General features: G+C 45.4%; 1 protein-coding gene across 3 annotated transcripts in view; it reads right to left on the bottom strand.

The window, feature by feature from the left end:
- The window catches only part of grid1b (glutamate receptor, ionotropic, delta 1b), a 578,026-nt gene that overhangs the window by 161,748 nt on the left and 388,311 nt on the right, over positions 1-27,967 (bottom strand). For all 3 annotated transcript variants that reach the window (XM_019362378.2, XM_025910012.1, XM_025910013.1), the window contains exon 4: positions 21,292-21,497. In XM_019362378.2, coding sequence (XP_019217923.1) covers positions 21,292-21,497 — 206 coding nt within the window. The remainder of the gene's footprint in view (positions 1-21,291; positions 21,498-27,967) is intronic.

The raw sequence follows: 27,967 nt of genomic DNA, 5'->3' as shown, positions 1-27,967 counted from the left end.
GGCCATGTAATAGCAAATATTAAATGTCCTTGAACAATACGCAATGAGAAGACGTAACAAGGGGAAAGATATCCATCTATCCAAACTTCCACACAGCTGTGTGACTCAGGAACAAATGCAAAGATGGCTTATGCTATCAAAAGACATGAAAAAATGGGGAGAGGAAGAGATCAAGTACAAACTGAGATGAGTGGCAGATTTTGGATCTTTGAGCTGATGTAACTGATGCAGACGGAGTGAGCTGAAAGAGACCTGACATAAGACAGAGTGCACTCTGTGGGCTGATCTCCGGAGGAGCTGCTTTATAAAGGAAACAGGTACGGGCATGAAAAGGTCATGAAAGGTCCTGCTTGGGCTTAAAAATAGACAATTTGACTGCTGAGGGTTGAAAACAGGAAGCATGATTTGTGCTTCCTGTTTGTTTCCCGGCTGGTTGTGATGTTATTCAGTTAAGGTTGATGGCTTAATCCTGTTGTTTTAGGATCTCTTTGATGAGAATGTTCGTCATGACAATAGGCAGCACTAACTTCGCACGTGTGCACACCTGAAAGACCAGAGCTCACAATCCAGATGGTGTAAAGTACATCGCTGATATCGCCATGGTAGCAACAGTAGCAGCATCCATACGAGCCCACAGTATGTTGTGCACATTAGTTTTCCTGTAACAGCCCATTAAAGCATCTATTTCCAAGCTTTCAGTATGTTGAATTTAAATGTTGTCCTCGTGCTTGTGTGGGTTTTCTTGGTTTCCTCCCACAGTGTAAAGATGTTCAGGTTAAGCAGTGATTCTAAACTGGCCCCAGTTGTGCAAAAGAGTGTGAACTGTCCTGTGGATGCTCAGTTGAGCTGGGATTATAGAGGTCAAGGCAGAACTTGTTCTATGTTTCCAAGCAGAGACCACTGCCCCTGGGGAGTGCCCGTAGCTTGGGGCAGCGGTGGGCTTGGACTACAGCAAAGACAGGGAGGTGAGCTTTCCCTGCAGGACATCGGGCTGTGATCAGTGTTACCGCAACATGTTTGTCAATGTGGCTTAGATGCACAGCTAAAGTAAAAATCAGTCCATGCAAGAACTTTTTTTCTAAATCAATCAGTGTTGGATTATTTAAGGGGGAAATTTTAAGGATGAACTACTTGTTTCCTTCATAAATCAATAGACAAGCATATTTACAGGGCAGAACAGATTGAATTCCTTACTGGTTTGAAAGTCAATAAGGTAGGAAGTGCATACTTCAGAAGGCCTGCGTCCCATTTCCCTGATCCACGTGTGAGCTGGAAATGGGATGCATGTTGGCCGGTATGGAGCGGTGGAGCAGCAGGAGGGAGGCGCAGCACGGCCTTCGGGATGCAGAGCGAGCACACGGGAGGAAACATGATGACAGCAGCAGAAAACGGTGACGCCGCTCAACCTGACTGACTCATCTCCCTCTGACAGTGTGACCAATCAGGCCCTCTCTTGTTCGCTCGCTTTTATTTCTCCATCCTCTCCCTCCGTTCCCCCTCCTCCCAGCCCTGTTTGACGTTTTCTGTTCTCTCCCCTCTCTCTGCAGCTCCAGTCGTGACAAATTGCATTCACATTATTACATTTCAGAATAATTGCCAGGAGCTGCCATCCAGAGAAAGTCACAATACCTACAGCCCTGAGATTTAATTCTTCTGTCAGCAGCGTGACAGACAGCATAAACGGGAAAAATGGGCCAAAGGACGATGCAAAAGAAAAAAAGCTGCAGATCTGCTGCTGGATGCCTTTTCCCTCTGATCCCACTGTAACACCAGGGGAGGTCTTGCTGTTTTACGCAGCGCTGCTACCTTCTAAGAAGCCGTGTTGGTAACTCTCAGACAAACAGATGGTGGAAGCGTTTCTGCAGATAAAAGATTGAGGGTGTATTTATGACGCTGCCTTACAGCATAAAGTTTCCAGACTCTGGGGGAGAGAGGAGCTATTTTGGGAACCAGACTGCTTGCTGGTGACAAAGCAGATAACACAGCTCAGCATCACGGAGCTGTGATGTCATCACCGGAGGTCAGAGATTGGCCACTTTAGTCTGAAACATCAATGTGCACACATTTGCTTTTTTTATATTATTAAGGAACTTGACCTAAGCTTACTTTAAATGTTGCCCTGTATGCTGTGACCCAACATTTTAGCCCACTTGTTCCCACCCTTACGTAACATGAACGTCTTTAACGTCAGCTCCTCCATAATATTCCAGCCACTAGAGACTGCTGCTACACTGAAACAACAGTGGGCCATACTAACATGTGACCTATAAGGTGGAGAAGGACACTAAAGATGAACATGGGTTTTATTCTAAATGACTTCATAAGCTCAAGGAAAACAGCTGTGACCCAAAGGACATAAAGGCAAAATGCAGTGTGGCTCCGAAGCTCACTGCAGACATGCCTTTATCTACACCCAGGCAACACCTGAAGACTTTTGCATTGGGTGCAACACTATTTACAATTTGGAGAAACATCATCAAACTCGGGCAACTTGTGAGAAAATAAAGACATAACAGACAGAAGGTCCTCAAAAATGAGCTGAAGTGGAACAAATCTTATTGCCTGTTCTCATTCTAGCAGAGTTTTAAGGTTCAGTCCACAAAGATAAAGAAAATGTTAAGTGCAAGAATGACCAGCAGACGCCTGACCCATCCATCCACCCCATCACCTCCCAGAGGAGACTCGATGGTCAAAGTTTTTTAAGAACGATCTCCAAACTGACCGTGCAAAGACTTAAGACATCACCATTGAGCAAATGAAGAAAAGGTAACTTATGAATGTATCTGTGACTCAGAAAGATGAAATGCTGAATGTTAGTGCATCAAAATATGAGTCTTGCTTAGAAAATTATAGTTGCTGTTGTTGCCTTTGTTGAGTTTACCAGTCAGCTCCAAGCCTTATCCAACAGCATGCATCAAAAACAGGGTCGGGGAGTACAACTACTGCTATAAAGCTACAATGTTACTGTTATTAGCATTTAAAGTGGCTCGACTCGTTATCTGCACCGTAGTGATAGCTACAGTTCAAGCTTCACTCTTTTATTATTTGGTGCTTCCAAAAAAGAGCCTCTGCTATATGCTGACAGAAATAAAACTCATACATTTTTATCACCCAGCCTCTTGGTTTAAAAGTAGAGCTGGAATAAAAAGTCTCCGTTAACAGCCCATCTGCAATCAGCGCGTAATTACTTTGTTTGTTGAAAGCTATGAAAACAGCAGCTCCACCAGCAACAGAAGAAGAAGCCTAATGAGAAATAAGTGCTGTTTTGGAGGAATACGAGCTGCAGCTGCATCAACACAATGTTTTAAAGAGACATGTTCGCACAGCGCTGCCTTCGCTGCAGGTCATTATTCGTTGTTAGGATCCTCATTGGCTGACCTCTCGGTGATTGGCTTCATGGAGAAAGTCACACATCCAACAAGCCGGCAGAGAGCCGGAAGACTGGTGACAGAATCTGTTCTCCTTCAGGGAGCATCCGGGTCAGAAGGTCAAGAGATTAGCAACAGATAAATGGCTAAACACGCGGTTACTCTGATTCCTTCATCTCTAGAGATGGATGCTTGTTTTTACGGAAACATGAAGACAGCAAAGCATAAAATATTCATGAAGACGTCTGTGAAGATGATTCAGCTCCTTCAGATCCATTTGTGTTTGCTGCTCTGGATATTTAGGGGACTTGTGACTGACTTATGAATGTATGTTATGAATTTTCCATCTAACTTTGTTTCATATGTACACTGTAAAACATTAGACTTAATGGAATTTGGTCAAATAAAATTGACTTGATTGGTATATGGTGGGGGATGCACGGTGTTTAGCACTGTTCAGTTCAATTCCACCATCAGGCCGGGGTCTTTCTATGTGGAGTTTGCATGGTCTCCCTGTGGGTTCTCTCCCGGTACTCCGGTTTCCTCCCACAGTCCAAAGACATGCAGTTAGTGGGGTTAGGTCACCCTGAGACAGACTGGCGACCTGTCCAGGGTGCAGCCTGCCTCTCGCCATAAGACAGCTGGGTTAGGGGTTTAGAGCAGGCACATTCTCCTGAATGAATAATTATTTGAATAAATAAACCTTTGATTTGATCATGTATTTAGGCGAGCAGGTGGGGTTAGGTTTTCAGCCACATGCTAAACAAGAATACGTCCAGAAAATAGAACCTGTCACATTTCCAGTGGAAACGAACGTTAACCAAAGCCTAAACTTCTTCCTCAATGATGTATCCATAGCACATATGCTTGGAGGTTGGTCCACACCTCTAACCAGTCACTGTAACATCACTGGAGACACTTAGAGGATCAGGGGAGGTGAGCGTCCACCTCTTTATGCAGAATATTCATGCATCTGAAGACAGATTAAGACAAACTGTCTGCTCCGTACTGACGATGATAAACAGACACAAAACCAAGTGCTTTGTAATTGCTTGTCATTTCTGTCATCTCAGACATTTTAATTAATGCTTTAAAAATTAACCAGAGGTCTGCTTTTCATGTTAGAAATCAACAAATGGAAACAGATTTTTTAATGCCGCGTCTCTCTGCACCTCAGTGATGCTGAAAGACACACAGCAGGCAGCAGCTGCTCTTCATCTCCTCCATGTTTCTGTTAATACTACAGCAGCACAGCGACAGCACATCAGGAGTCTTTAAGCCACGACTGAAGCTGTTTGGTTTACACCGATTAACGTTCATTAAAATTATTTGTTTGGCCCAGAGAAAAGTTGCTGGTTGCAGTTTTCCACACTCGCTCATCACTTAAACGTCTGGAATATCCGTCTGTACGGTTATGAAGCGTAAACCATGATTGTATTTCAGCTGCTTTGGTGCAAATGAAAGTGACAGGTGCAGCAGAGAGGTAACAATAAGACACGGCCGGCAAAGGGAATGCTTTAGCAGCCCATTGCTCTCTCCTTACGGTTCCCGACTGATTTTTTTCCAGTTTGCTCTTTGCAGGGGTGGAAATCTCATCGCATGGAGGTCTGCTGCGTCTGGAGGAGAGTGTGGAGGAGACACCAGGAGAAGCTGGACGGGGCCGTAGCGGGGCATCGGCCCAGCAGCCGATAACAGGTACACCCTGAGCTCGTGTGACAGATGTGAGAGAGTCTGGAGACGCTGTGGCATCTGTCACATGTGCTCAGCGTGAACATGCTCTCATCTGTGAAGAGAACAGGGCTTCGGCAGCAGACCTGCCAGTTCTGATGTTCTCTGGTGAATGCCGATCGAGCTGCACGGCGCCGGGCTGCGAGCGTCGGGCCTACCAAAGGACATCAGGGCTGAGAAGCATGCACGTGATCTGCCTGCAGGGCTCTGGCACTGCTTCTGGCTGTTCCTGCTCACACTAAGTAGCAGATACTGGCCCTGCTGCTGGGCTGCTGCTCCTCCACAGCCACGTCCAGCTCTCCGGAAAACAATCAGTCAGGACGGGTAAGGAGGGAGCAACAGTCTGAGGCCAACACCTGGAGTGTTGTCCGCTCTCCACTGCACCTGTTACCACTTTGATTTGCACCAAATCAGGTGAAATGGACTAACAACGGTTCAGCCTTCATGATATTCCTGATGGAGCTGACTGTGTGCAAAATACCACAACGTGTACATGAGGATGGACTACATGTGCAGTAAGGAGGTCAGACACACTCCTCACTCCATGTTTCTTTGAATGTCATTGGCCCGATCTGACCCACATCAGTACCAGGCAGGCTGATCTAAACAAAGCTTATACTGCAGCGTAGCTTTGCTTACGCGTATTGGGCCGTGCTTGCGTTCAGACATGCGTGCAGAGCTCTGTGAGCTGCGCTCCATTCATCCTCTCTCTGCTTTGGGACAGATATAAAAAGAAGTGTGCAGTACGTATGCGTGTGTGCACACTCTGGAGTTACAAGACAGATGGAATATGACAAAGCAAAGAGAGTGCACAGAGAAGTGTGTGTGAGGGAGGCGGAGTGGGCGAGAGAGAGAGGATAACAGCGAGAGCCACAAAGTGGGCGGGCGAGGCTTGAGAAAAAAGTGTGGCGAGGAAGGGGAGAGAGAGAGGGGGGAGAGATGAGGAGACAGAGATGGATGACTGAAGCTCACAGCCTGAAAAAAGATGAAGAAAACAACAGAGAGGAAAACAATAAGAGAGGGACATGTTTCCTGGGTCCTGTTATGTGGAAGCTACCAGTGTGTGTGTGTGTGTGTGTGTGTGTGTGTGTGTGCTGAAAGAAGCAATCTCTGTCTCAGCAGGTCGGAGTCGAAATGTTACCCAAATTTCCAGCAAAATCCCAGAAATAAGAATCAGGTTGTGTTTCCATCAGCTGGAGATGAGGACGGATTATTTTGGGGAATGTGTCTCTCCACACGTCAGATGAATATTTATTTATTTTGAAGTTTTCTTTGAGGAAGTGTGTGCGTGGTGGAGTTGGGGGGTAACAGTAGGGGGCGGGTGCCGGAGTGAAAACATGATGAAACATTAAAGAAATCTGTCTCATTCATTTTTCATCATTTGGCCATCCAATCACATGAAGAGTGAAAACAGAGACATGAGGGCACACGTCTCGTTTGCTCTTCATCCAATCCTTAACGCCCCTCACAGCGGGCGCTCTACCCGAGGGTCCAGAGGAGACTCGGCACGACTGACAGACCTGAGTTATGTCAGTCAATACTTTGTCTGTGAATATAGATCAGGTGGTGCCCTGTACACCGCCCACTGTTACCTCAATAACAGTTTAATATCACACAAGCTGAACATGGAGATTTTACAGGTGTGCCTAATAAAGTGTCTCGTGAGTGTATGCCAAGTGTGTGCCTTCTACTGCATTTCTGAACTGCTTCTAGTGTCTTGAGGAACAACATCAGGAATCCTCCTGGTCCCAGTTTAAAGAGACTGTTAGTCTCTTCCTCTGATATGATCCTGTGTTACAAACTGAAGCAAAGCTCATGAACAGATGCAAAGCAATCCTACGAAAGGCTGAAAGTTGCAACTTTATTCCCGCATTACAGAAAATGATAGAAACTTGAAGCCAGACATGGCTCGCTCTTTCATGGTACGGGCCCCGGGCCTCCTCTGGTGTCTGCATTTAGGACTCGGCCCTCGTCGCCGCACAGGTGCGATTCGTGCTCTGAGAGATGATTCGATACGTTTCCCGCACGTCACTGCCCCGGGCGCCGCCTTGTGTTTCCTTGGCTCTCTGGGCCGATATCAGATTAGCCCTGTCAGACCGCTGCTTTATCAGCCGCGCTGTCCGCCAGCCAAACAAATGACAGCACCCGCCGCCACCACTCCCTCAGTGACAAACGACACGTCAGCCCATCTCCTATCCATCTCTCATCCATCTCGTATCGCTGCCAAGGGAGAGGTTGTCACGCGAATGCCCTTACATCGGCTGCCGGCCGTGAACACGGGCGAGCGGGTCGTCTCTGCAGCTTTTGGCAGTGACGTGCTGCTACTTTCACAGCGACGAGTCGATGTGATGGAGCAGACTATTACGGGAATATAGATTACATGCAAATGCATCGGCTCTGTTTCACATGCTATATTTGATCTAAGCAGGCTGAGTGTGGCTACACACAGTACAGCTCGTGGGTTGCAGCACAGAGCAGGTATCATGCAGCCTTATGCATTTATTTACTTTATAAGTGGGAGACTCATTTTCTACAGTCATTATTTATGTATTTTTGCATTACGGTGATATTCCCCTGTACTACCACTGACAGCAGGCAGTGAAGCCCTCTCATCTTATCTCATTGTATTTTTTTAATTGAACAAAGTAATGGGCTAATTCAGCGGTCCCCAACCCCCGGGCCTCAGACCGGTACCGGGCCGCGAGAGTTGAGGCTCGGGTATGAAATTTAGGGTTTTCAGGGGATGTTACTCAAAATGTTGTTGGCACATTTCAGGAGGACGCTGCTAATAAAGTTACACTACCACAGTTTTTGTCTTGCTCGTATCATTTTATTTTGTTGTGTTTATCCGCGACACCTTAAAGGCCGGGCCGTGAAAATATCGTCTGACGTTAAACCGGTCCGTGGAGCAAAAGAAGGTTGGGGACCGCTGGCCTAAAATATGGAAGTCAGGTTCCTACAAAATAAAATAAAAAAGCAGTCAGTTATTATCCCAGAGGAAAGATTTTCACTTTTCCTCACTCGATATTTTGACTTCATTAAGTAAAACTGTGTCCATTAGTTAAGCATGCTACTTTCTTCCACTTTTTACTTTATGTTCACCAGTTAAGGAGCCTCACTGGGACCATTTTGCTCTATTATCAGTGTATCAGTGTAGTATCATACTTCATGTCTTACTTCTGCAGGTTTTACCAGGACAGACAAAATACATCATCTCTGCAGTGGGTCCAACCCATCCTGATCATATTCACCTCAGCTCCTTTCAACAGTCATGGTCATTAAATGAAGATGTTCCAAGTAGAACTGCTAGCTTTGGTGTGGGAGTTCCTCTAGTCCTCTGCCACTGTACCAAGTCAGGCGCCCCCTAGCATGACCTTCAGCTGTAGCTGCCAAAGACAGCCTTGGCTCCGTGTTTGAAGTCTCACAGTGTACTGAGTCATCAGGATGTTTCTGCCTTCCTCGTTTTTAAGCTTGATTCTTTCTCAGCGTCTGCACACAAGAACGTCAGCCCGTCCAACAAGTCCTCAGACAAAACTGGCATCTTTTCCTCGCTCTTTAACGCGTGTCCTTTAGCAACGACCTGCCTGAAGCATTCAAAATTACGCATGCAGGTCACCTTTCGCTCTATAATCTCAGTTTGTGTGAAGGCTGTGACCCGACCAGCCAAAGTTGACGTCTGCGGTGCTGATCTCCAATCAGCGCTAATGCTTGTCAAGTATTCTCCACCTCCGCCTCCTTCCAGGCAATTAGACAGAGGCCGGGGCATTTACAGTGAGTGCTCCAATTATAGCAGAGAGGTGATGTGGGTGAGATCAATTATCGTGCCGCACGGAGGATGACTACTTGCTTTTCTTTTGCTACATGTCACTCTCTGCTCTCTCTCCTCGCCTAATGAAGCTTTAATTGGTTTGTCAGCTGCAGAATAAACAAAAAACTGTTAAAAGAAGACAAAAAACTGGAAGGTTTGTTAAAAAAATGACAAAAACGAGAAAACAACACAAGTGAGAGGAATGATAAAAAGTACCAGAGGGTCAAAATGACCTGTTCTGCACATACCCAGCCCAGATTATGTTTTTAATCTGCGAGCGTGAGGTTCTGCAGGAGAGGAGTGACCCAAAGAAATATTTGATGTTCTCCCTGAACTCAGACAACACTATTTTATTTATCCACAGTTCGTGTCATAAGATAGGATGATAAAAAGGAAGCACTGCTATGAAAACTGAAGCCAGTGCTGAAGAGCCTTCAGCCTGCATTCTTTCTCTCGGCCAGCAGGGGCAGTCATCCCATCTGCCATCCTCAGTCAACACTGTGGCATCTGTTGCTAACTTATATACAACACAAACACAACATGAAGCTAATTTCATCAATTATGTTTGTTATTACAGTCAGAAAGCTCGATTGGTCCGGGTAATCTGATTGGCTAACGAGCTGTCAGTCATAAGTAGTTATGCAGTGAGTAATGGGTCCATCTGGCAGCCCCATAGCTCTCTGCCACATCCAGCCACCTACATCACCAACATGCTCAGAGGCTTTACGACAGGACTTCACTAACCAATGGGTGGTGTCGGTCTTCCATTATAAAGATCACTGGTGTCACGCGTGTCAACGAAAGCCACCTCTCTAAATAAAATATATATAAACCACCACAACACGAAACAAAACCAGTAACCAGATGTGCCATCACACCCCATTAACACGAGCGTGCATGTGTTAAATTTATCCACTGTGTGTCCAAACGTCAGTCCACTTCCTGCTGGTTATCCGTGTCAGAGGCCTTGAAAGAATTCCTACTCTTTAGACGCCAGATGATCTCTGTGCATCCCAACAGCTGGACAAATCAACTATTATAAAGAAAGTGTTCTTCACATGATTTTATTGATCTTATTTTTTATCCTTTAGGCACCAAACACTTTCACATTTAACCTTTGTAAAAGTTCCCTATGCACCCATGCAGGCGCTCTTTGCACTGCACGTGATGCCTGATGTCCTGCGGTTATGTCACCGACGGTAAAAGCTGTGACGGCGTCCGCAGACAGCTGCTGACAGGGTCGGCGTAGGCCGGACACCGAGGGCCGTAGACAGCCACAGGTTACCTCCACTGTTTTCAGGGCGAACTGTGAACATCAGCTTTTTTTCCCCCCTGGTTCAACTACTTTAACTCGCTGCCGCAGCTCGCCACGTAGCCATGGCAACCACTGAAACCACAGTGAGGGGAAACAATAGAGGAGCTGATGCTACAGGTAACTTGAGTTTCTCCTCATCACCAGCAGCAGCAGCAAAAACAGGCAGATCGATGAAGAGAAGCAGGACTGGAAGAACATCGGCCTTCAGTCTGATCCTCCCGTCGGGGACGAAAATCACGTCACACAGATATGTCTGTTAAATGTGCTCAGCTCTGTGGGTGGAGCACAGGTCACATCTGCAGTGTGCGAGCCTGCCGAGCCGGCTCTGTGTCGACGGCCTCGAGGGACCTACGGGAGGCACCGCCGCATCACCTGCACCACTACAACATTCACAGAAACACGAGTAAGCCTTTTCAGCTTTGCGTGCTGTCCGTACAGTAACGTGACGTTACAATAGCAGCGTGTCCGGTTCCCAGCAAAGAAGCACTTCTTGTTATCGGGGGCTCTGGGAAGTAACTGCTGCCAGGAACACGAGACGATGGGGGCCAAACAACGGTTACAGAAAGTCCAACCTCGGAGAACACGAGCCTGAACACAAATAATGGCCTGCTGTAAAGACCGTTATTATACTGACTCATTTGTTCTTGGCGAGCACGTCTTCGAGTTGTGATGGCTGCCCCTTATTACAGAATTTGTGTGGCGCTGCTGTTTTCATGATTAGAGGGTGAACCTTCACCCCCAGCCCACATGGATGGAGAAGACCTAGCTTGGTTCCAGATGACGGAGTCACAGATTTCATTGCTCCAGTGATTCAGCCGATGTGTTTCCAGTTCAGCCTTTACAGCTTTGTAAGATGGATTAAAACGGACAAACAGGAGACGAGCACAGACACGTGAAGCCTTATCGGCAGATTTAAGGACTGAACGTGACCGAAACCTGAGACAGGTTCAACGCTGACACCCACCCATCACTCAGTGGGAATTAATTATGAGGACAAAGTTTGATTTCATATCCATGATGGATGTTTGAATCATTCTAAACGTTCAGCCTTTAACAGCAATGTTCTTTAGTCCTGTGCTGAGGCAGACGTCACTCCGATTATTCCTGAAGTTTCCTCCTCGCTCAGATTCAGATCAAACTCAGATTTTTTCCTTTGTCTCGTTTTCTCTCTTCTTGTTCTATTGAAATTACACATAGTGGTGTGTGTGTGTGTGTGTGTGTGTGTGTGTCAGAGGTTTTTCTCCTTGTTTCCTGCTTCCTATGGAGGCTGAGAGGGTTTCGCCTTTTCTTGAATTCTCCTCTCTCCTCCTCTCCTGCACTTCATTAGCGATGCTGTCCTTCTCGCGTGTCCCACGAGGACTATCTTGATGGGGAAACAAATCTGAGGGCGATTAACGATGATTAAGAAACACGCTCGAAAAGTGGAACTAGCAACCTTGTCTTTGAAAGCTCTCTAATCCAAGCATTTACAAGCCTAACAGCTGGGCTGCCGTTTGCATCCGAGTCGTGCTGAGGACAAACTCGCCTCTCAGAAACACACGAACTGTACCGACTCTCCTCAGACACCAAACTCTGAAACTCAAAAGGTCAAAGTAACGCTGAAAGAGCCTCATTGACTGTGCAAAGGTTTCTTGGTGTTCAACCTTTTAACTTTTGTTTCAGGAGGCAAGTCAATTAAGACCGACCTGTTGTTCACGAGGCAAAGCAAAATGTCTCGGCGGGAGAGGAGGAGATGGCCAAGCTTCTAATCATCACAATAAAAGGTTAGAAATGCTCCTCAGCTGGAAAAGTTTGACTTCAAACTTTGCAACAAAAGGGCGGGGCTGAGCATCAACGCTTAGCAACAGCAGCGTGGTTCAGCGACACGCCGTCATCACCACAGGGAGGTCCAAACGCCAACAAAGACAACACGACTGGCTCACAGACTCCATCGCCAAGGAACTCAAAAACAACAAAAATGAATAAACTGTCAGTGCCAGTAACAGAGCCATGGGATGCAACATGAGCCCGCCAAAATAAAACAGGAAATAACTAATACTGAGACACAGAATTGACACAGAGACAAACATGGAGACAGAGGCTGACTTCATCAAAACACAGAGAAGAGGCTAAGCGAACTAATAATCTAACTAAGCTATAAAGACAAATACTAGAACAGGACGGATCAGAAATCTGCTCAATCTCACACACACACACACACACACACACACACACACACACACACACACACACACACCTTCATACATCAAGCTACTTTTTGCACAATGCTCAGTCTTTTGCACAGCCCACTGTCATTGTTGCACTTTTCTACTGCACTGTTGTATCTGCACTGTGTGTCTGCATCGTTCTGTTCTGTATATGTCATAAGTAGCACCATGGTCTTCGATGAATGTTGTCGCGCTTCACTGTGTACTGTACCACTGCATATGGTTAAAATGACAATAAAGCCACTTTACTTGAAATCCAAAAACCCATAAAGGTATTACAGACCTCAAAACCGTGACTCAGTCTTTGTGCGATGATCAGAGTTTAAAGTCTGAGTGACCCTGCAAACAACCTGATTCTACACCAGTGAGTACATGCAGTCAAACTAAATCACATCTCCATAATCTATCATTCATGGACAGAGCTCAGACTCCTCAGACGTGAGGAGAGCATTGAGGTCTGAGAAATCATGGAAGAAACTATTTGTCAGGCTGCCTGAAAGATGAATAGTTTGTGCAAAGATGAAAAGCTTAAAAATCTACTAATGGAATTAAAAGTAAAGCATCCTTTCTTTCCTTTTAGTGTTTAATACAAACCTTTGCACAGATTTCTTTCTCCACCATCAGAAAAAAAACTCACAGCTTCCCTTTAACGAGGCGAACAAACAGCAGAGTCTGTGAGGAGAAAATGGCTGTTTGTGTTTACTGAGGTCATTTTCTATTTGCTGTAGGAGGGTTTATTGCCCCGAGGACATGTAACACACACACACACACACACACACACATACACACACACACACACACACACACACACAGACGGAGTAGTTGTTGTCACCCATCACTGCTCAGCAGCGTGATAGGATCCCGTCAGTCAATGTGTCTCCTCTGGCGACCGAGAGCTTCGTCCCACCTCCCAATCTAAACTTCACTCCTCCAGTGATTTATCCTCTCTCTCTGTCTCATACTCTTCACCATCAGATAAAAGTCAGAGAGAAGAGGAGAAGGAAAAAGGCAAGAGGGCGAGGAGGATGCAATGGAAGAAGGATGTACACAAGGGCATGAGAAAGGAAGGAAACGAGGGATGAGGAAGAAAAAATAAATGAAAAATGGATAAAAAGAAGATGAGAGAAGATGGACATGAAAACAAGAGAGGACATAATAAAGAGACGCTAAGCAAGGAGTGCAAAGAATAAACAGGAAGCAGAAATGCTGGAGAGGAAGGAAAATAACTGAAACAGGGACGAGAGGAAGGAAGGAAGGAAAGAAGGAAGGAAGGAAGGAAGGAAGGAAAAGCTAAAGGAAAGGTCAGAAAAGTCTGGAGGTAAATAACGGGAAGAGAGGAGGCAGACAGAGCAGAGTCAGGGACTGATGCCATAGCAAAACGCTGGCACACATGGCAGCTCGCAGTGTGAAGAAACCCACCTCTGCGTGTGTGTGTGTGTGTGTGTGTGTGTGTGTGTGTGTGTGTGTGTGTGTGTGTGTGTGTGTGTGGATTCACACACACACTGTAATGATTCACACAGTCTACTCACAGCTGACTGAGAATTATGGAGGTGCTAACAAAAGCCAGCGTAGCGTCCTCGTGATGCCGCCATCATTGTTATAACAAAAAGAAATGACACATATTAGGATTTACAGAGCAGCGGCGGCGCCGGCGCCACCTGACACGTGCCTCCTAAAATGCTTCTGCTCCACCAAAGCAGCGACAAAGGACGGAGGCGTAGGCTGAGGCTGACGGTGTTTTCATCAACACCGTTCTGCTGAGAGTGAAGTCAGGAGTCGTGCAAGGTGCCTCCTGCAAGCCGCTTGGCAACCCACCACCATCCTGGCTCCTCCTCATGCTGAATTATTCTCTGTATGATGTCACCGATGGCTGCTCTCCATCTTTTCCCCACTGGTACCTGCTTGACTTGACTCAACTTGGTTTTTGTTGTTTTCCACCGCAACTGACTATCATCCCCATGTGCGTGGGGTCGCTATAGCAACGTGACATGGTCTGGATGATGATGTTGAGGCTGCTCGAGCTACGGCTACAGCTGAGCCGCTGTGTTGGTTTGTGTTTCCCCCGTTTCCAGGTTTCAAACAATGGTGGTTTTGGTTTTTGTGAAGGAGTTGCTCTCATGACTCATCGCGTGATGCTACTGACTGGCCAATCGGTGGCATGTGAGCTGTCGACCTTACAGATTGGCTGAGTCATCTTAGATCCAACCCTGGCCAAGCAGGTATTAAAAAACTTTTAGATTCTGAGTCAGCTCGAGTCGAGCCGAGCTGGGAAAAGAGGTATAGGCGTCCCTGTGATGTCAGAGGTGTACGCAGAGAATCATGTGATGACAGCAAGACGAGAGTAACAATGTTTCGTTTGATCAGAGCGATCCCGACTGAAGTGCGTTCCGGTAAACTGGATTTACAGCATGTGTATCGAGACCTGTGATACAAATTGGATAATTTTCGAACATTGGCGATGAAGGCATTCAAACTCAACGAAGGAGTGAAAGCAACAGGCTCAGGTTTGTGAATCAGGCTGTTGAGCACCTACTGACTAAATGGCAAAGCGACTCTCCTGCTGACTTTGTGTTTGCTGGTAGAGGAGAAGAATATGCAGGGACATGTTTTCAGTGTTTGCTTGTCAATAAATCAATTTATGAAATGATTGCATGCAGTTTTTATGACATTTTAGCCCCAAACTTTTCACTATGGCATAGCCTCACAGTCTACGTGCACCTAACAGTGCATAAAACTTCTTGAAAGTGGAAGATCATGTCGGGATAGAAAATGTGGCCTGTTTGGTTTTTCTTTACATGTTTTTGCTGCATTATGAAAATTAAGCTTTCATATTAAATATTACCAAAGCTTAAAAAAAAAAAAATTAGCCAATCGCTCACAGGTACAGCTTTTACTTTCTGAGTAACACAGACAGCAGAGAAGCCCCGCCCACCTCTTGATCACACCTTGTGTTGGTAAGAAGCCGGAGCTCAAAGAGCTCACAGACGATGAACTGAGCAGCAACACAACTTTTTAACACCAACTCCAGTCTTAGAATTGAAAATGGGAAAAAAGCAGAAGACTTCCGCCTGAAGGGAAAAACTCTCTTTTCTCTTTTTTCCTCCCACCGCCAACATCTAACAAAGCAATCCGCTGCTCACCACGCTGCGCCCAGAAACCTGTGCACGAAGCTGCAGGTAATATCAAACAGCACAGGCTGGAACGAAACGCCATGTTCAGTGTAGCGGAGGACGACTCCACAGGTGACCCTCAGCAGTGAATCCTAATCTAATGTGCAGATAATTAACAGCGTTTGTTCAAAGGAGAGGCGAACCTTTGAATCAGCCATGATTACACACCTGTATTTGACAACGACACGAGGTCATGTTACCTGTTCTATAAGCAAATAAACCACAATTACAGAGAGGGGCTCACTGTCATTAAAGCACGCCACGGTCTCATTAGGTACGAACGCGTCAGGTGTTATAATGGCGACATTTACCTCTTAACATCCTCAAGGTGACCAAACCCTGACCTCCCGGGTGGGGTGAGGGTTTGGGCCACATGATAAAAAAATCAGGTGACGGAACCTTTGAAATGATGTCTCTTACATGCATTCACATGCCTCATAAGTGTTCTGCTAGTAGATTTAGATTAGGGTATGCAGACCAGGTGGAAATCCTGAAAATGATCTTAAACTTGCTTTATTCACTTTCCCAGCTTCTCCCAAATCCTCCACCCTCTTTACAGCAGAGCAGGGGCACCATCTGGAGGACGTGCCATCGTAGTATCATCGCCACAGGTGGGGGCAGAGATGTAAACAGGCCGTTTCACACTCAGCTCTCTCTTCACCATCGTCACCAGCATCCACAGCACTGCTGATGCGGCACCGATCGCTCCGTCACACCATACTTTAACTCCTCCAATCAGAGGAGCAACTCAGGCCCAACCTGGAGTGGGTACTCCACCCTTCTCAGCCTCAGACTCAGAGGTGCTCATCTTCATCTACGCCACTTCACACGTGGCTGCAAACAGCCTCACGGCGTGCTGGAGGTCAGTGCTTCATGAGGCGAACACGAAAAGCAAAGCACACCAAACTGGAATCCTCCGCGCTCCCGGGCGCATCCAGAGGTTTGCTCATAATGTGATCACCAGTCACATTTACCAGAGACTAGCCCACTTCTTTCACTTGTGTGTTCTGCAGCTCTCAGGTCTCAGAGCTCAGAGCAAACTTTACAAGAAGATGCTGAGAGGAAACCGAGTTTATCCCAAGCAGACTGTAAACAGGCAGGAAAAACGCAACTGAAAGGAACAAGTTCTGGCAGCAAGATTCATGGATACAGTTTTTTAAAATCGTGTCTCTGTGTGTGTGTGAGAGTGTGTGTGCGTGTCTGTGTGTGTGTGTGTCTGAGAGTGTGTATGTGTCTGTGTGTGTGTGTTTGGCAGTGTGAAAACTTGGCAAAGCTTTTAACAGGTTTCCATGACATTACTGAAGAGTGCAACTTTCATTCAGCTCTGTCTCACCCTCCTACGCCGTCATGTCGCGGTGCTAATGAATGTCTCAGCATCAAAACACACACACACACACACACACACACACACACACACACACCCTCAGAAGCCATTTGTGTTTCTGAGCCCAAGCCTCCCGCTCTTTTTCAGACACATGCTGTCAACCATGGACATTAACACTATTAGATAAACACACCTGAGAGAAGTGTCTAAGCACACACACACACACGCACACACACGCACACACACACACACACACACACAGAGCAGCAGTATGTGTGTATGTTTAGTGTGTGTATTTACTGTATTTACATTTTTAAGTGTGGTTGTTCAGTGTTTTTGTTTTAGGTTACATTTTATTGCTGCTTCTCTTTATTTTCTTCCTTTTTCACTTTGCTGCTATAACAATGTGAACTAATAATAATCTCAGTTTATCTTTAAATGATATTTTTCTGAGTTGAAGCAACAAATCGCTCTTAGAATAGTAGCTACGCTTTGTCCTTTCACACCTCCACCTCTCCCGACTCAGTTTGTGCACGTTCGAGGGTTTGATGAAGCTGAAGCACGTAGAGGTGAAATGAGTCTCTTTGAACTATTTGCAGCATAAAGGTAAAAAGAAGCAGAAACACACTGTGCAGATGAGATATTTTAAAAAAGGAGCAGCTGCTTCTCCCTCCATCTTTGCACTCTCTGAATTCCCAGAGTGCCGTGTTTCTCCCTGACAATGCCTCAGCCTCAGAGCGCCGACACGGCCACACATTCTTAGCTTTGTTATCAGCGTGCTGCGAGCGGGCAGAGGAAAGTCTGACTGTTTCATCTGAGCAGATAAAGAGGGCCGAGCCGCTGACTGACAGCTCGGGACATTTATAACACACCTACTCACTGTTAGCTCTCAGATAAGAAGCTGCCAGCTGTGGCCATCCGTCTGTCTGTCCGTCTGTCTTCACACTCACAGGTCAGTGTGTACAGTATGAACCCCCACCCCCCCCGAGGGCTACACAGGGGGCTACACCCCCACAGAGGCAAACACAGGGGATTTTATGACGTAGCCTTATATCACCCTGTGATCACTGTAATGACTGACACTTAACGTAAGCTTGATTATGAAGCTTAAAAACCAAAGATTAGAGCCGGTGCTCCGAGCACACGGATCACGCACCGCGTGCTGGTTCCCCGTCCCCGCGCTGCACGGTGCATCTCACTGCCAAGTAACAGCTCACACCAGCGGGGCTTTCTTTGTGCGTGTGGCAACAATCACACATGAATTATGATCACTCGTCCCGGATAAATATTGACCGGATCAAAGGCAGAACATCACAAAAATACAGTTTCATTCCTGATCATGAACAAGCCTTAAGATCAAACTCTGTGTCTGTAATCAGAGCTTTGTTTGATCAGCTGGGTTTTGGTCCTGTGTCATGTGCTCAGACACACACACACGCACACACACACACACACACACACACACACTGAACACACGACTTCCTTCTTTTTCCTTCTTTCCTCTTCCTTATTCACTTCCATCTTTCTCTCATTCTTCATTTTTCACACGTTTCCTCCTGTCTTTCTTTCCTTCTTTCCTTTTTGCTTTCTTCGTGTTTTCCATCCTTAATTTTAATCTTCATCCTTGACCTTCTGTCATCACTTCTTTATTGCTTCTCCTTCATTTCTCTCTCGTCCTCTGTGCATCCTGCTCCCTCATTTTCTTATCTTTGTGTATCCTTTTTCAGAGTTTACTTTTCTCTCGCTCGTCTTTATTCTGCACACAAACGTTGGATTTTTTAGAAAGAGGATCACTGAAAAGTGTTTCAAAAATTACATACTATTCTTCCTTTTAACGACCGCGTTATCACGCTTTATTGTCTCCACACATTTAGAGATGAAGCTGGAGTCAGCCCACATATCTGTATATCACACAGATATCATATCTGCAGACATCCTGTACAAAATGATGCTAATGTATGTAAAACGTTCCTGAAATCCGTTAGCCGCTGCTCTGCAGGTGGGGATGTTTTAAGCGGCTCTGCTTCCTGTCCGCAGAGTCCAGAATAAACCCGTCAGAGCAACTTTCACTTTTTACATCTATGGAGGAGATTTGCTGATAACTCGACGTCTCCTCGCACTCGCTTCTCTTTGCTCTGATGCTTCCTTTTATTAAGTCGCACGTCTAATGATGTTTCCATCACTTACACTGCTCTGTCCTTTATCATCCTCCCGAGTTATTGTTGTTATAGCGGCTTACACATTCACCTCACAGGCACGATATTCCTGGTTCGATCCCAGGAGGGTACACAGATCTGCTGGGGGACGTTCATCTGATGGAGCTTCCTGCTATGGTGACCCGGCTGAAAGTAGCTCTCATTTTCATTTCCCTCTAATAAACCCTGCTGACGTGTGTGCGTGTGTTTTGTTGGTGTTTTGTGTTAAGAAGGTTGAATTGTCGAGTTGTTGCTTCACAGATTCAAACTGATAAAGAGTCTGAGCTGCTGTTTTTAACGTCCCACCCTGTGTGCATTTCACACACACACACACACACACACACACACACACACACACACACACACACACACTCAGTGTCAGGCTTCAGACAAATAATTCAAATTAGACATATGGCTGTTTGATCCACGGACAAAAGTGGCTGTGAAACATGAGACAGGACACAAATAAATATACGAAGTCAGCTTTCTGTGTGTGTGTGTGTGTGTGTGTGTGTGCGCCAAAAGCCTCCATCTGTCACTCCAGGTGGCCGCTCACACCTGGGCACACACAGGCTTACAAATGATCAGTGCTCCCGGCGTGGACGGGCAGGTTGGACAAACAGAAAAACACACACACACATTTTTCACGTCCACTCGCTCCACCTCTGCACGCGCTCGTTCGTTACTGCCACTCATTATTTTTTGATCCATCTGCAGACTCTATTTTTCCGCCACACGCTCACTCGGCTCGCTGCTCAGGTACGCTCAGGTGTTTGCTTCACACTCTGCTCTTCTGTTATTTTGCACGCTGGGTTTTTTCCACTTTGTAGACGAGTTTTCTTTACACACATGCTCCGTGTTTTTCACCAGGTCAGCTGTTTCCTGCATGCACTCACTCATTTCTTCAACAAATATTTTTGCTCCCTGTGCACTCGCTCACTTGTTGCACACGTGCACTCAGATACACTCATTCCCGGGTTTAAGATTAAAATTAGGATTCCTCCTGCATGGTGTTTTCCTACAGTGTTGAACAGGTTGACAAACCTGGAAAATCCACAATTAGTGGCCAGAATTGTTTCAGCAGCAGAAGCACAAATCTCTGGCTCACCTGCCCGACACTTTTACTTTGGCTTTAACTTGCTGGTTAGATTCAGCCATTAAATGCTACCTCAGTCGGTTGAGGAAAGCTTCAGGGTCTGTGTTAATGATGAGTTAAAGATCTCAGTCACCGGGGCTAAAACCCAGCAGGGCACAGACACCCAAAGGAAACCAGCAGGTTTGACAAACAGGACTAACTGATGCCTCGGGGATGAGAACTGGACGCCCCAACACACGAGTTCAATGTGGAATCCCAAACTACAAGCACAGGAACAAAAGCCTGACTTCATTTAAATCTGGTCAGTTTTACGTTCTCCATCTTCTCCCTGATGTCCAGACAGACTTTTAAATCTCTCTAATTCTCTGCACTCAGCACTTTCACCATGAACCTGAGCAGAGGGCAAACATCAGCTTCTCTTTCAAACTGACCTGAAATTCATGCTGAGGATCATTATCGACGATGAAATCTAGGACTGCGGCTAAAACCAGCAGACTGCAGCATACTTCAGTCTGCTGCACATCAGGGGAAGAGCACGACCTGGAGACTTTCTTTCCTCCCAGAATTCACTGAATTCCCCCCTCAGGGTCACACCGCCAATGGGTCAGCTTCCCGAGGTGTCTGACTGGGAGCTCAGAAAAGAGTGAAAAGGCTCCAGTGGTGCACACAAAGATGAGATCTGGATTTGGATTGTTCGGCAGTTCTTATGTGACAGACGAGCTTGATGTATTTGAAAACCTGCAGACTCTACGTGCAGTGTTGTGAATCTGCAGGTGTTTGTTAAACTCTCTGCTGTCAGGAGATGTGAACTGATTTCGAGAACTGAAGTTTTGGAATCAGGAGGGAAAAAAATGAAGTGACACAGAAAAATCTATAATCTAAAGTTAAACACGGTTAAATATAAAGTGAGGGTTACTAAGACCTCAGAGGGGCCTTGTGGTTACAGGGAACCATTTGTCTTCCTTCAGATACCTTAAGCACAACACACTCACACACTGATCACACTCATCGGCTCACTTCATTGCATTTTTAGGCCACTTTTTGCAGTAAACCCGCCAGAAAAACCAGAGATGGACCGACCTGCTGGATAAATGTGTGCGCTCCGTGTGGGCTGAGCAGCAGGATGGCTCTCCTCAGTGTGTCTCTGTACCGATTGAGCTCCTCGGTCCTCATGGTGGTGAAGAGGTTGGTGAAGATTTTACTGATGTTCCTGTCCACTCTCTGCAACGCCACGTCGACACCCTGGCGGGACGTCTGGTCGAGGAAACCCTGCAGGCCGCGGATATCTGGAAGAAGAAAACACAACCCAGAGTCAGATACACACAACTGCTGATGTGCTACGGTGTGCAAAGACATTACTGCAAACTCATGCAAAGCAAAGGAACGTGGCCAATCAGCAGCCAGCGACAGACACTTGAGCCCAAACTGATCAATACAGTCTTTACATGTCAAAGTGACGCCTGTGTGGCATCTGTCATCTGATCCATCACCCCTCCCCACGTGTCCTGCCTTTGTTAAAAACATATGCATCAACAGCAAAAGTCTACAAGACATGAAGGGTCATTGGAGCACAGGCACAGCAGGAATATCAGCAGCAAGCCATAACGCCGTCTCAGATCTCTGTTACATGCATGACTCACTGATGGTGTATTTGTAGCTCAAACTTCAGCAGGAACCGAAAAGGGAACGATTATCTAAATCAACATTTCTTCCACTGAACTGACAGAAAAAAACAGACTGAAACCTCATGACTTCAGCCGTGAGCAGACCAGGAGGAGATCACAGCATGAGCCCGTCTATTCAAACATCTAAAACAGCTCTATAACTCCATCTGCTTACTGAAGAACATCGGTATCATGATGCAGAAGGAAGGTTGTAGGGAAGGAGTCAGGATGCATGGCAAGACAGATGAAGCACATCACTGATATAAGGCATATGATCCATTCATCCTTCTAGGGCATCAAATACTGAGAAACCAGAGTCTCGGATACACATAAGATGTGCCATCACTGAGGCTCTGGGTTGGTTGGCATCACATTTTAAACCACTGTACAGGTATCAGGGGTATATCAGTGTTAATGGATTAATATGAACAGCCACATTTTCATCCAAACCGTGACCTTTTCCTGACCTCCTGAGTAATAACTTGCACTAAACAAAGAGTGAAATCAAAGAAAAACTGATCCCAAAGCCCAGAGCTCTCAAACAAGATGTAAACAGGAATCACCAGGTTAACAATCCTGTGACTGATGCCACCGCTCCACTCCTACGGCCTCCCAGGGTCGACTTTATTGCTCTTTTAGATCTGTTGCTACAGGTGTCCAATAGTACCTCAGCTGGTGTATCATTAGATCATTAGCACTAGCATCAAAGAACACAAGTGTGCACCTTTAAAATACCAGTGACTCTGTCAGAACTGCAGCATTTAAACATTTGTCCACTTCAAATTAACAGTCATCTTCATTAAACATCATTTAGCTAAACGCAGCTTCGACATCAGAGGGGAAATTTTCCTTCAACTGGTCATTGAAGCTAACCAAAGCTAAAGTGTCCACAGAAAGTGATGCACGACACAGTCTGTCTTCATGCTGTGTGAACCTGCAGAAAAGCCACTGGTGCTCAAACTGGTCAATGCTATCCCAGAAAGCTTCATATGCAGATATCTGCTCATCAGAAGTGTAAGAAGCTAACGTCAATGATTGTTCAAAGCTCAGAGATTCAAAAGTCTCCAAACTTTATTTCATCTTTGCGGATTTTTGGACATCCTTTGGACATTTATTCATGACTAAAGTGAGCAAAAACAGACTATCAGAGAAAAAAGGAGGGAGCTGTGATGCTGACGTGAAGGACACGTCCGAGCTAACTCGTTCTCAGCAGATCTGACTAAGAGCATCATTGCTATTCCGGGCCCAGCCCTGCCACTGAACCAGATAGCATCTATCCATTTGAGAATATCGTTTTGCAGACTCTTCTCCAAACTGCCAGCGAAGTTTCTCTTTCTGACATTCAGACAAGGCAGCTGTGTTGCGTTATGCTCTGTTATAGCTAGTGACAGGTTGTTTGGCCTGAACATCTCTTCCTATTTTCCCTCCTCTCCTTTCCCCTCCCTCCATCTTTTTCTGTCTATTAGCACTGACAGCTGGCTTGTACCGAACCCTGAATGACTCTGACCGCCACTCTCCACTCCTGGAGTCCAGCTGTTACATCTCATCTTCCCTACCTTTGCGGGGCTTTTTCCCTCCACATTCACCACCACTGCTCTTATTCTCTATTACATTTTCTGTCTATCCACTCATCTGTCAGCCGGCCACACTTTCTCATCACCTGCCAATCACTGCAGTGGACCAGTCACTTAGCTGTAATATAATATCTCAAAAATCAGAGCCCTGAGGTAGTTTCCCACTAATTACAGAAACGTTAGTAGTAGCAGACACGCACTGAAAACAGCTCTGCGCGTTACTTGTGAAACTGTCAATCTTTGTACTGTTCTTCTAGAAATTATGAAAAAAACCCCTGAAAAAAACAAACTAAGTTACATATTGAGCAGCTTTTTCTTAAGCAAGCTATAATTACCTAAATTATATCTACTTAAGGTGATTAAGATACACTATTACAGCTTCACGTGCATCTTTATTATGGTTTGACTGCACATAGGCTGGAGGCGGTCTGTTTAAAAGGCATCAGGTGCTGCTGTTTTAGCTGGAAACCCATTATTATAATAAAATCATGTTCTCCTCACCACTATCAAAAAATAAACCAGAAGATTTCAGGATATTTGGCTATGTTGCTTTATATACACACACACACACACACACACATATATATATATATATATATATATATGTATGTATATTTATGCCCCCTAGTGGTCAAAGTTTGCTCAACACAGCTTTAAGTGTAGGACAGGTGCAAACTTTGTCTTTTTGAATGATTAATGATATTATGAGTATTCATGTATCCTTTATCAGTTTTATGTTGAATCATACCAACCGTGCACATTAATGTTGTACATTATCTGAAGCTCATCACTTTCTCACAGAATATTCAATAACACATCTTTGTACTGCAGTTTGCAACTATATGGTAACCACTTTCTTCTGCTGCTCCACTATATTTTCAGCCATCCTGCTCTCAGAGTGTCTGTCATCAGACCTCTTCAGAAATCTGCTGGAGGAAAAGAAAAAACCCTCATTTTCTTGAGCTCAAGCACTGGAACAACACAAGTGGAGGGACTCGAAAGCAATTTAGCGAGCTCCTCACCAGCCACAGTTCAATTTCTCCACAGCCACTTTGAGCAAGGCACTGTGGGGAACATACTCCTCTCTCCGCAAGAATGCCAGCACTTATCTCTGCCCCGTCACCGTCACACCGACCTCTCCTCTGCAGCCACTTCAAATTGCCAGGTTGACCACCAGTCACAGAAAGCACTTCAGATTCAATTAAGATTCACACCGTGTGGAAATATGTGGGCTGTCTCTCGGGCGCTGTGCAAATACCCCACATTTACCTTGTTCAGCTGTGCAGACAACCGTAGTTGTATAGCAATAATATAAGACAATTAAAGGAAAATGAAAGTCATGCATTTTGCTGCCTATATTTGGCAGATTTGAGCACACTTGGGGAGTTTTTGCCCAAGTGTCCTACATTTCCCAGAATGCACGGTTTTGTAAGGTTTTTGTGGGTTTTGTCCTCGCTCTCTTCCTTGGCCCTGCCTAAAATTTCTTCCCCACAATGTCCAAAATCTGCCGCCCGACTCCTTTCATCCATCACGCAGTTTCACGCCTGCTTTTCCTGTTGTCAGAATCGGGTTATTTCTTTGTGTCTGTGCAGCTGCAGCTATAAGGTCTCACACTACCTTGCTGGCCCAAATAACAATCCATGTTATGTTCACTGTGATGGATTATTGATCTGTGGCAGTTTCTCTGTAACAGAAACCAATGGCTGTGTGGAAAGAGGGAAAGCAAAAGGAGAAAACATTTTAAAAGTTAACGATTGCACAAACCAGCAGCCAAGCTGCCGGCCAATGGCGAGTCCCTGGTTCACCTCCTGGCTGGCTTGACGTTTGCTGCTTGTCATTCACTTGCACCGTTCCCCAAGTTTCATATCTCTATTGCATCTATTCAATGAAGGCAGAAGGCCAAAAAACAAGCTTTAAAAAAAATGAGAAACAGAAGCATTACATTATCGTTTGGACAACAGCCACTGGTGATATAAATCATCCGTGATTTGGATGCCCAAACTGTAAGGGTACAAGGGCACACTGGTTGGATCTGCCTGAATTTTTAATCTAGATTAAAAACCTCTTTGAAAAGCTCTCATACGGCAGCGGGTTCGCGTGCATGCATCATTTGGTCCTGAGCTAAAAGTTCTAATTCAAATGAGTAGATGAAATAAATCACCCTGAGCCAATATGCTGAAAGTATTATTAAACTAACAGAGACAAATTACAGAGTCCAAGCCTCAGAGTTTACGGGATAAAGGAGATAACACGAACTAGAATGAAGTTCGTCTCGCCTGCTGTCAGGAAACACTGCAGGAAAAGTTGGCATTTATCTACTTTGAGGATTTTTCACAATAAAGATTTCTGGGTGAGTGCCAGACCCGTCTATGTCACCTGCTCTTCTCTCCCAGGAATACATTACTACCTGCTGATGATCAAGAAACACATTAAAGATCTTCCCTGCTATGAACAAGCACTAGGCGAGTGGCTCCAGCAGAGCCCGGGAACAACATCCAAGATTTCTGTCCAGAAGAGCGCAGTCCTGGGAACAGCTAAGATACTACGCAGGACCCTCAAGCTCCCAGGCCTCTGGTAGAGGACCCGAGCTTGAAGGGTAGAGCAGCATATGTCCTAAATACCTGAGTATGAGAGGAATGTTATGATGAAGCTTGTCAGACACGTGCTGTATGACGTTACAGGAGCCTGTGCTAAAGAAACATGTCTTAAACAAACTCTGAAAGTTTTCTGTCCCAACAGTGAAGAAGGTAAATATGTGTTTGAAGACGAACAGGATATGGAAGAGATGCTGCAATGTATTTACTTTAAAAGCAAGATTTTATCAGCTGTTTTTGAGCTGCTGTCTAATTATTTCCTCATCCCTATCTCTAATAATGGACCATGTGCCTCAGCAGTAGCTAAACCGTTACTTATAAGCCATCTCGTCTTGTGATTTGGCGATATATACTGTATATAAAATTGAATGTCAATAACGCTGACCCAGGTGTGATGAAATTTACAGGTAGCCGGCCACGTGGAAGTCAGGAGCCTGTGCTAAACATGTTTAAATAAACTCTGAAAGTTTTCCATCGCATCAGTGAAGTAGATAAATATGTGTGTTTGCAGATGAACAGGACGTAGAGGAGGTGCTGCAGTGAAGGACAAACAGTCCAACAGTCAGTTGTGAAGAGTAGGAGGAAATAAATTAGACAGCCTCTTAAACCAGCTGATAGAGTCTTTGTTTGAAACTAAATGTGTGTGGGTGGGTGTGTGTGTGTGTAAATAGCCAGCCTGCTCTGCAACGTTAGGCCATGAGCTGTGGTTACAGAAGTTTATATACTAGCACATTATCAACACCATGATGTCATCTGGTGTAACTGACCAAACAAAGGTACACTTTTCTATGGTCATTTTTCTGACCTGTTCTTAAACTTCTGGCGGAAGATAAATCTGAAAGTAAAAGTATGCTGCTTGACTTGGATGGTGGTGTTAGGTATTAAATTCCAGTTCTTTGTATTCTTTACAGCCAAGAAAGACACGGCTCAAAGTGGTCTAATTCAAAAAATGATCTTTAATTTTACATATTCCGGAACATGGAGACTGCGCACAGAGACGACATCAGCTACAGTCTCAAGCAGAAACAGGAAGCCAGGTTATTTATGTACTTCTAAACGTCACACCCACTTTAAGTTTCGATCAAACACTCTGCTTAGTTTCACTTTCTGCTTCTGTGCTCTGCAAAAGTATGCAGTTTCCTGTCAGTACTTTTAGCTCAAACTCAAAGCTGGCCCTCTCGTATACATAAAACAATATAATCAGCAAATAAGCATTAAGAATATATATTTTAAATCTCAAAATAGGCCTCTAGACCTCTGTTTAAGTTTTCCAGTGTAGGTGCTGATGTTGGGCATGATGGTGCTCCAGGACAACACGTTCTCACTCCCAAAGCGTAACATTTTACGCTAGGTGACAAATCGTCAACATATTACGTTTTTGGGCACCCAACACGTTCCTAAATGACGACATCGGAAAACTGAGGACATATGAGAACCGTTTGGACTCAATCTACACATGTTTGCTCTTTTCCTTAAAATCGCTTGGGAAAACACTATTTAACGTCATTAAAGTGCTGGTTATGGTTAGGGATAAGGTTATGGTTATGGTTAGGGATAAGGTTAGGCTTAGGGCTGCAATACAGGGCTGGAACGTCTATTACCGCCGGAGGATCGTTCCACTGGATTTTATCCATAACCCGGCGCGTACCATAACAACGCGGAAGGTCACCTTTCGTGTTCCTCAGGAACGCCGTGGGACGTGACAAAACGTCGGGATGTTACGCCTTGGGAGTGAGAACGGGCTGTCCAGGATGTTGTTGCCAGGTCCACATTTCCACATCCATGTGGAGTTGGTGTGTCTGCTGAGCAAGTTTGGCGGCTGGCTTTCTCCTAACTATGCCCACCACAAAGAGTGCTCTAGACCCTCAACACCAGCCATCAAGTCCATCAACAAGAGACAAAAAGTACAAGCTGCCCCCAACCT

This window comes from Oreochromis niloticus, linkage group LG8 (assembly GCF_001858045.2).
Source record: "Oreochromis niloticus isolate F11D_XX linkage group LG8, O_niloticus_UMD_NMBU, whole genome shotgun sequence".
NCBI lineage: Eukaryota > Metazoa > Chordata > Actinopteri > Cichliformes > Cichlidae > Oreochromis > Oreochromis niloticus.
The sequence above is the reverse complement of the archived record's forward strand: the minus strand, read 5'-3'. Positions and strand labels throughout refer to the sequence as shown.